The following is a 10,956-nucleotide window of genomic DNA, read 5'->3' as shown; positions in this document are numbered from 1 at the left end:
AATATGAAATGAACGATATGCAATTGTCAGTGTATTACTACGAAACGTATACGATTTTTAATGTACAAAAAAAATAGTATAACAAGACGACGATGTTTTTTCGAAATTTCATCCTGCTGGTACGATTTGTGTTCGGGATGAAGTAACTTATATTCGAATTGATCCTAAGCGATTCTTTCATTTTCTTCTTGTCCTGATTTTTTTTTTCTTTTTTTTTTTTTTTTTTAGAAATATTTTCTACACGTTACTGACTTGCACATTTTTATACATATTTAAGTAAGATTAAACACTTACATATAACATTATATTTTCAAATTATCTAGCGAAATTACATTATGTCTTTCGTTGAATATGCGAAAGATATAATATTTATTTATCAGTTGCGTGTGTGGAAATAAAATAATTTCACGAATCCAAAGTGTTATGCTTGCTAACAATTGAAACACTTGCGTAATATTTTGCAATATCATAATCAATTACACATTTCGCGTGAACATTATTTTTCTTTTTTTCTCGGCTCGTACGTTTTACAAGCAATGAAATATATTTGATAGAATATGTCGCAAAAAAATGGACTGATCTTATGCATCTTTAACACAAATCATTAATCGTCAATGACCTTAATTAGTGATAAATAGAAAAATTTTAATTTTTATCGTTGTATAGTTGTGTATAGAAGACAACTAAGTGTGTAAAATAAATCATTATCAAAAAATCAACGTTTTTATATATTTTTAATAATTTTGTTGAACGAATTTTGACTAACAATCAAAAAATTTGTACTGGAATACTCTCAAAAGTATAAACATCATATTTTTATTTGAAAATATATACATTTCTATATTCATGAATACATATATTATATTTGTTGTAATTATATATAAAAATATTGATACAATACAATAGTCAAAAAAATATAGATTAAAATAAAAAAATAATTTAATATTTAGAATTAAATAGAAAAGATAGAATATAATGTTATGCACAATATCCAAAATTAGTATAATCAAAGATGAATCTAGCAAGAGATATTTTTTCATATAAAAATAAGTCCAAAAAAGAATAAATATTTTTTCTTTGCTTAAAATCTTTATTATTAAAAAAATTAAGATGTACACGCATGATAAATTTTAAAATTTGATTTTTTCAAAAAACAATATTTAAAAAAAAAATTTATTCTATTATTTTTATTTATTTATTATTATTTTTATTTATATATTTTTTGCTTTTATATACAGAATAATGTTATATTTTTTCATTTTCAATTAATTAATTTTTATAATAGTCAAATTCTTGTATTTGAAAAGCTCTTAAATATAATTTATTTTAAAATAAAACTAAAAAATGAAACTAAAAACGAAAAAAATTTCATTCTTTCTTTTCGACTCATTTTTATATATAAAATCATCTCTTATCCACTTATATTCCTATCCTATTATCAGACACCTTATATATGAGTATTATGTAAATATTAATACATTTAAAAATATTAAATGCAATTTCAGGTACTAGAAAAATATTGTTTTTATCGAACACATTTGAACAACTGAATATTTATAAATATTAATTAATTTCAAAAATTTAAAACAAAATATTAATAAATCTTTCATATAAAAAAAAAATAAAAAAATAATTATATTAAGAAATATTATAAGTGTTGTTATCTATCTTATATGTTTTAAAAGCGATATGTTAATAATTTGTAATAAATATATGATTATACAATATAATTCGTAAATAGATATTGATATTCAATACATATAGAATAAATTTGGTCATTTTTCAATTTATAAGGCCATTATTATCAGGTCATTATTATTATAATATTGAGATAAATATTCTCCAATTTATTTTTTTTAATAATATAAAAGAATGATCTAATATAACATCAAATGTGTTCGAAATAAAAAAATCTTTAATCTTAATAATGATTATGTTTTATGTCTTATTTATCTTTATAAAAAAATTTGAATTCTTATATTTTCACTTTTTTTTACTACTTATAAATTAATTTGAAAATATCATAAATATTTAAACTAAATTTGTTTTCAAAAACATAAAATCTACAATTACCGGCAGTTTTATGGAAACACTAATTGCATGATAGAACATAGATATCTATCAAATTGAATATTTGATTAATCGATTAGATATAACGTGATTTCAAATATATTTTTAACATACATACATATATATATATACTTTTCAATATATCTCGTTCCTCAAATACAAAAGAAATATTTTAATATTTTCTCGAGCATAATGATTATCTAAAACATATAAGAGAAGAAGTTTATATAAAATGGAATTAATTATATTGAAATATATAATATAACATTCGAATAATTGTACAATTATACATATACTTTCGATTTATCAAATTCAATTAGTTAATAAAAATCAATATCCACCAATGATAAAATTTTAATGATACTTTCGATACTTTTTTTAAGAATATAAATAATCAAATAATTAAGTATACTTAACTTAATAAATGATAACATAATGAAGATAATATTATGAAGCATCATTTTGAATATCTTGCAATTTCTATTTGTTGCAAGATAACTCTTATGAAGACACAGATTCAAATCTATATTATAAAATAGAAGGAAAGATAACATGTTTTTAAAAAAAATACATATTTTAAACTGTGCTTGATTCACTCAAAATACGTGTTTAACTCTATGAAATGACTTTTGTAAAACTATTCTCCGGATATTCATCTTCTGAGGTTTCTGGTTCCGTGTTCAATTTACTAAAGTCTCGCGGATTTGGTCGTTTCTCCATTATCTTGAAATTTTTGTATCTTCTGTTTTCCAAAAGATTTGAGAGTCTAAAGTTTTCTCGCTTATCCGATTCCCAGCGCATTCGCTTGTGCATTATTAATAAACATCCTGTTTATAAAAATAAGCGGTATTAGAAAATTTCTAAAATAATAATTGATTATTTCATTTATTTGATGTAGCAAGTAATGACGTCATGATTCTTTTTATCATTATTTTCAAATCTAACATAATTATATTATTTATTACTATTATAATTATATCATAATATATTATCTATAATTTTAATCAAAAATACAATATATAAATAACATGAGATAGCATCAAATTTAAGCATTACATATTTTTAAGCATCGTGCACTATATACTATTATTAATACTTACACGATCCATTGAAAATACTGAAGTTAAATAGGATAATGCGCAGGGGAATAACAAAAAAACATTCTTGAAATGAAAATATATATATATTTCATTTACAACATATGGACCTTTAAAATAAATAAATAATCACATATAAGAGGTAGAAAATAAAAAATAAAATTTTTCAAAACTGAATATGTGAAAAATTCGTAAAGGAACCTTAGATTCTAATTTTCATTTTAGTTTCAAATACAATAAAAAATTCAATGACTATATAAATAAAAATTATTTATACATTTATGCGATCACAGAAAATTTAAAAGAATATTTACACAATATATATATATATATATATATATATATATATAAATTGTTAAATATTATTATAAATATTATTATATTGTATAAATAGAAGTCAAGTAAAATTGATGGAATATCAAATAAATGAAATTTAATTTAATTTAATTTAATTTTTAATTATAATTTGTAAAAAATCAAAAAAAATCACTTCCTTTAAATAAAAAATAAAAATATAAAAAATTTCGTAGAATAGATAGAAAATATTAATAATACAACATAATAAAAAAAATAAACATAATAAAAAAAAATAAAAATATAAAAAATTTCGTAGAATAGATAGAAAATATTAATAATACAACATAATAATGATTTCTAGAATATTTGTCAAAATTATATAAATATAAATATAATTATAGCAAAAATAAAAATTAAAATACTGTCACTACATCATTTAACCATTAAATTATATGATTATATAAATTACTATACAAATTTATATATAATTTTAATGTCTTGGATCAATAAAAAAAAAAAACATTTACTATTTCGAATATTTAGAATTGAGAATTTTTTTTTTTTTATAAATATAATTTTTTTAATAAAATAATAAAACATAAATAGTCAATATTTTTAAATTACTTATAATTAGTCAATACTTACAAAAACTTTTTGAATTTTATATAATGAAAAATTAAAAAAAAAAATAAATAAGAATAAAAGAATGATTAAAGATATTAAATTTAAAAATTTTTTTTTTTTTCCTAAGTTATTAAGAAAGTGATATTTTATTATTATAATATAATAGATTAATGAAATTAAGTACTTTCGATAGAATCACTACTGAACACTTGATTTCAGCAAAATTAATTAACATGCGTGCATAGCTATTATTCAATCCAAAATCAGTCAAATGATTATTTTTATTCGACTAGTTTTGAGAATTCAACCGCAGATTCATCATACTGAAACAATCTACCTCTTTTTTGACATCTTGCTACAACTGCAGCAATTGCTATACAGAGAGCAATAAAAATGACTGCTGCTGTAACAAGGGATAAGACTAATGTTGCTGTTGTAGTACCTCCAGAAAGATTGTTAATATCTCTGTCCGTTAAAGGTGCTGGTTCATGATGAGGATTTGCATGTACAATGGAATTTCCAATTTGCATTGACGTATTTATATCTATGAAATGAACGTTACATATATATATATAATTTCTTAAAGAATATATATATATATGTGTAATATATATAATAAAATATATATATATAATTTCTTAAAGAAATAAAAAATAAACAAATGTTATTCGTATTTTTTATTAATTTTCAAGATATTAATTCTTACCCTGAAAAAATTGATAAGCAGTACGTAAATTCAATTCTACTACATATATTTCTGAACCATTCTCAGATACAGCTATATCATGTGGTCTGTTCATATCTTGACTTGGACCAAATTGAGATGTTATATTTCCTGAATTTACATCAAGAATAAATCCTCGAATGCGTATTTTGTAATTCGGATCAGGACCATTAACCAAATAAAGTCTTTCTCTGGCATATGCTACACTATATATTCTTTTACCAATAATTGGATGCTTATATTCCTTATGGAAAGTTCCATTAGTTGCAAAAAAAGATAAAACTCTACCGTTTTCTCTATCAGCAAGAAAAAGTAAATTCAATTCACTAGCCAATGCTAAAGCATGAGGTACATTGAATACATTTGGTGAAAGATGAGTTAGATCATATATGTTTCCTATAATAAGTATAATAAAATATATTAATTATATTATAATTAAATTTAGATTCTTATTTTTCATAAAAATATTCTTTATATATAAATATATATATATATATATCAAATATAAATACCATCTATTTTCAAATGTCGACCCCATTGCAAAATTATTTCTCCTTTAGCATTGAATTTAATAATTCTAGAATTACAATAACCATCACTGACAAAAAAATCACCATTGCTTTCTACAGCAACAGCTGTTGGTTTACAAAATCGTTTTTCATCATGACCAGGTTCAAAAGCTTCTCCTAAAATCATTGAAGGTTTGAGTTTATTATTCTCAAGCAAATTATCAAAATTATGATTATTAAGAATTTTTTCTTGAATATTTTGTCTCTTTTTCAATTTAGTTATATATATATCTTTCATCCTTTCATCTTTCATCCTTGCTATATCTTTTGCATCAAATTTAAATACTTGGTGTAAGGCTACATCAGTAATCCAATAATTTCCATACATATCTATTGTTAAACCATGTGGTAAATAAAACATATTTGCACCCCATTCTAATAACTTTTTCCCAAATTTATCTAATAAAACTATAGTTTTTTCTTGAATTGGCTTTTCATTTCTATCAAATCTATTTGTATTATCAAATGTATTCCTGTCCCATACTCGTGATCCTCTATGAAATATTCCAATGTTTCCATTTGGATCTATGGATACTCCAGATATTTGACCAAATTTGATGTTGCTAGCCCATTGAGATTTCCATACAATATCTGTATATATTAAAACAATCAATAAATACAATCAAATATATTATTTAATATACTTTAAGTTTTCTTAAAAATATTATTAACTTTTATCAAATGTATCTGAAACAGATACTTTACTAGCTGAAGATTCTCTATCTCTTTCATCATTATCAGAATACTCATTAGAATTAAATTTTTTATCAAGCAAATGTATTGTTTTTTCCTATAACATGAAAATAATAAATAATGAATAAATCATTATAAAACATAACATAATATATTAATTATAAAACACATAAATATACACATATTTATTCAATCAATATATACTTTATCTTTATTTTAAATAGATTAAAATTATAAAAAATATTCATGTAATTAAAAATTAAAAATGATGAATTTTAAAACTTAAACTGATGTATAATATATATATTTACCTATTACTATAATAAATAATTTTGTTATTTGATAGCATTATATTTCTTAATTTACAATTTATATATTGATTGATTTTTTAATAATACATTCAATATTATTTTACCTGAAGATAATCCTGAGAATCTGCTTTGACAAAATTTAAAATAAATAAAATTGAAATGCAACAGGCTATATCATGTTGTAAATGCATCATTCTTAGACAAAACAATCAAACTCTTGTATTCTCAATTTCTTTATTTTATTGATATTTATAACACTGTTAGAAATTAATCACATTTCATAATGCAATTTTAAAAAAAAAAATTAATAATTAAGTAAATATAGGTCATCTCGAACTTCTTAAGCTTTTTCATACCACGCGTATGGTCATTGACGTATGCAACGGGGAATGAATAGCCATCTGACGGGAATTCAATGAAATATATTTAATAAATTCGATTATCTATAAGAAAGATTTGCTAATCTATATCATTTTTTTATATTACTTATATATCTAAAAACATACACGAATACATTCTTTAATAATACAAAAACTAAAATACTAAAATGAAATATATTTGAAAATTTAGAATAAATTGTATTCATAACTATTTTGTAAAACTTTTTTTTCTATGTTGTTTCTATGTCAATAGAAATGTACAAAGTATTAATATATTCATGAGATATTTATGAGAATCGATTTTAGTCAAAACAAAAATGTCTGTGAAGAGATATTTATTAAGTTTTAACTAATTTAAATTGATATTGAAATTAAAGCTATTCAGTTCATATTAATATTCTATATAATCTATTGATTATTTTTATTCTATACTTATTCTTCTAATCATATTATATGATTTAGAAATAAAATATATATACAGATTAATGCAAGAAATTTGAACATGTCAATAAAATATTAATTGCAAAAAAATGTAATTATTTATTAAGCCAGTTAATTGTTGAAACAAGCACATTGCAACAATATAATAATATTGATTTTTGAGATAAATTTAATATAAATTGTAAATATGTAAAAAACTATTTTAAGTATTTCGGTATAAATTGCGTACTAAAAAATTAATGAAAAAATAATATTTTTACAATTCAAAATTAAAAATTAAAAAATATTATATTAATATATAATAATATATTAATATTACATTAATAAGATTCGATTCGCAAATGAAAAAAAACCAAATCGTCAACAAAACGATCAAAAGAAATGCTCATGAATATCAATAATTACAATGATCGACATCCGTATGTTACATGCAGAATCTCTTGTTAAATATTCATTTCGATATCTATTTCATAATCGCTATTGTGAAATTAAAAAAAATCTATAAGCAAAGTTAAAAAACGAATACAATTCTTATCAGTTTCATATCGATTTTTCAAATTATATTTTTCTGAAACACAAATTATAATGCAAAAACGCGACATATATACCAAAAAATATATTGCTTATTTTATCTAATCCATTATTTAAAAAATGGCAAAACTGATATTTTGATTAAAAATTAAAGAATCAGAATCATTTCTAGAATAGTCCAAACAAGGAAAGCAAATAGTAAAAAAATATATAAATATAAAAAAGATAGATATTTATCATCTTAATAAAAATAAAACATTTATTTATGAAAAATATAATCGTGCTCGCAGCCAATTACTTCATTATTTCTCATAAATGATTATACCGTCAATATATACAATATATATATATATATACAATATAATGATATAATTATATATTGTATAATAAATAATAATGATTTTTCACTTCTTATTATTTAGAAGTGTCAATTAGTTGCAAATTAGAGATCCAGCTTAATTATAATATCCTATCCAATCTTTTTTTATGAAAATTTATTTCTTTTCAAGTTTCTTCTTCTGATATACTTTTATAAAACTTTTGATTGTAACATAAACAGCAAAAAAAAAAGAAGTTGTAAAACTGTTGTGAAAGATTAAATTTGAAAATAAAATCTAAATTATGAGATTTTTTATTTTTTTTTATTATTAATATTTATTATATTAATTTTATTATATTAATATTTTATTTTAAATAATTTTTTATTATATTAATATTTTACATTTCTATTATCATGAAAATAAAAAATAATTGATAATTAAAAAGACAAAAAAAAAAAGAAAAGAATATAAGAAAAATAAGCTCCTCACAAAATATTACTATTTTGCTCATTACTTATCTATATATATATATTTTACAATATGTTATTTCATCTACAAAATTAATATTTTTGATTATGTATGCATTTAATTTTAAATACATTTTATTATATGATCAATGATGATATATGATGTAATTTGCTTTTTACAACTTAAATTGAAACTTTAAACTGAGTTAAAAGATAAATTAATTTAAATATTTTGCATCTAATAGAGTAATGAATTTTTATTTTAATTAATCTATTTTATATTTTATTTTATCAATATAATAAATTGAAATTTTATTATTCTATAAAAAAAATTATTAATTAAAAGAGTATATATATATATATATATATACACATATATATAATATTTAATATTTAATATATAATATATAATATTATAATATTTAATATATATAATATATATAATTAATATATATAAAGCGATTGAAATGAAATTTCATGAATTAATTAAAAAAGTTAAAACTAATGAAAATACTATCAGGCAACTTCTCTATTAAAGCATATTTTTAAAAATACAAAACAAATATTCAAAATTTATGATTTTGGTTTCAAAATGTGTTTATCGCGAAATATTTTTTTGCATTAATATATTTTTAAACAAGAAAAATAAAATTTTCTTTATTATCTTAAAAATCAAGTAACTAAATTTAAAACATGAAATTTAAGGCACGAAATAAAAAATAAAAAATTAAAAATGATTTATTGCATTATTTATTATTTATTATTTATTCAAATATTTATTTCTAATTCATACACGAATATTCATATATTATATATTTATATTATATGATTATTTACACATTATGATATATTTAACGTTCATATATATCTATATAAAATATATTCTAATAAATTATCATAATTTAACTTAGAAAAAAAATGTTATTATTCACAATTCGTACAAAATTCTATATACACGACTAGTCAATTTGGATCTTTCATTCTATAATATAATTGAATTATTATACTTTTAAAACTACTTCGTTTTCGAATCTTCGTTTTCATACATATTTAGTCATTCACTATGATAATTTACAACAAAAATATTCAATTCTGGTATAATAATAATTACATAAATATGTATTAATTAAATAAGATTTAATAATCTATAATTAACTGTAATATAATATCCTATTAATAAAAATTTTATGTAATTACGCACTTTTCTAAAATGCTATTGTCACCATTTTCAATGACTAATAATATGCGCACTATATTGCGCACTGATTCGTCTCACTATTAATTCTTAGGGATTTTCTAATTGGCTAAAGCAATGAAAATTTTTTATTCACTTCAATTATATGATATTGAAATAATTATATTTTAAATATATATATATAAATTTCTATACATCGAATCTTACAAAAATAATCTGAAGATATAATTTAAGAATATTAAGAATATAATAAGAGTAGATTATTATAATTAATTTAATATAAAAATTATCTAAATTAAAAACTTAAAATTAAATATTTAAAATAAAAATTAATCAAATTTGAAAAGAATATGACAAAACAAAAATATATATAAACTATATTTAAATTAAAGAAATATAATGAAAGAATTTAAAACAAATTGAATTAAAATGAATTTGAAAAATAAATAAAAGAATTTATATAAAAATTATATAGAATATAATAAATTTATATAATAAATTACAATAAATACAATAGATTATAATAAGTGAATTTTTTATATTGTTCACAATTTGTTCAAATATCAACTATAGATTATATTAAAAAATCATTCACATCATTAAATAAACACATCACAATAAAAAATAGAAAGATAAATATTGTCTATTATTGTCTAACATCATCTAATGATGATCTTAAAATATTTAATATTATAAATATTAATATTAAAACCTAAACTAAAATTTAAAATAATACAATCTACTAGCAGAATGTATATCAAAGTATACTTATCTTATTCAAAACGAATAATAAAATTGAAATCTTTGATTACTGAATCAAACCGTGGTTGGCAATACCATAATGATCATTATTTTAATAAATTATTTTTATTCCAATATAAATTCGAACAAACAATTATTACAATTATATTATGATTATAACAAATTTGAATAAATAATTGTTGAATTTGTATTATGATTACATCATTATATTTCGGACTCATTATGAGAAGACAAATAGACGTATGGAGTATATCCATATGTGTAATTGATTTATTGTGTTTTAATCATCGTATGTGAACAATTTCATTTAGGACAGATTATAAATAAATCATAAGTTGTTTACATGAATGGCGTCCTAGTAAATAAAATATTTTATCAAATAAAATATTAAAGTATTAAGTTTTCATATTTTAATAATTTTAATAATTTAATATAACTTTTAAATCAGTATATTCCTAAACTTAAAATTAATTAT

The 10,956-nt window shown here is 19.5% G+C and overlaps 1 protein-coding gene across 1 annotated transcript; it reads right to left on the bottom strand.

Annotated features, from left to right (window-relative positions):
* Positions 1–2,537: 2,537 nt before the first annotated feature.
* Positions 2,538–6,977, bottom strand: LOC122715792 (peptidyl-alpha-hydroxyglycine alpha-amidating lyase 1-like). Its single transcript, XM_043938245.1, has 6 exons — positions 6,490–6,977; positions 6,054–6,171; positions 5,325–5,972; positions 4,795–5,208; positions 4,426–4,632; positions 2,538–2,897 (listed from the first exon to the last, which is right to left on the bottom strand). Exons 1-6 carry the CDS (start codon positions 6,577–6,579, stop codon positions 2,686–2,688), a joined length of 1,689 nt encoding a protein of 562 aa, XP_043794180.1. The 5' UTR covers positions 6,580–6,977; the 3' UTR covers positions 2,538–2,685.
* Positions 6,978–10,956: the final 3,979 nt, after the last annotated feature.

This window comes from Apis laboriosa, unplaced genomic scaffold (assembly GCF_014066325.1).
Source record: "Apis laboriosa isolate Shangri-la unplaced genomic scaffold, ASM1406632v1 scaffold40_cov151, whole genome shotgun sequence".
Taxonomy (NCBI): domain Eukaryota; kingdom Metazoa; phylum Arthropoda; class Insecta; order Hymenoptera; family Apidae; genus Apis; species Apis laboriosa.
This window is presented reverse-complemented; position numbering and strand designations above follow the sequence as displayed.

Coding starts and splice junctions, on each gene's coding strand:
- LOC122715792 (XM_043938245.1), bottom strand. CDS start 6,579: ATGATGCATTTACAACATGATATAGCCTGTTGCATTTCAATTTTATTT. Junction 6,172..6,489: donor ATTCTCAGGATTATCTTCAG/GTAAAATAATAT, acceptor TTCATGTTATAG/GAAAAAACAATACATTTGCT. Junction 4,633..4,794: donor TGCTTATCAATTTTTTCAGG/GTAAGAATTAAT, acceptor TTCATTTCATAG/ATATAAATACGTCAATGCAA.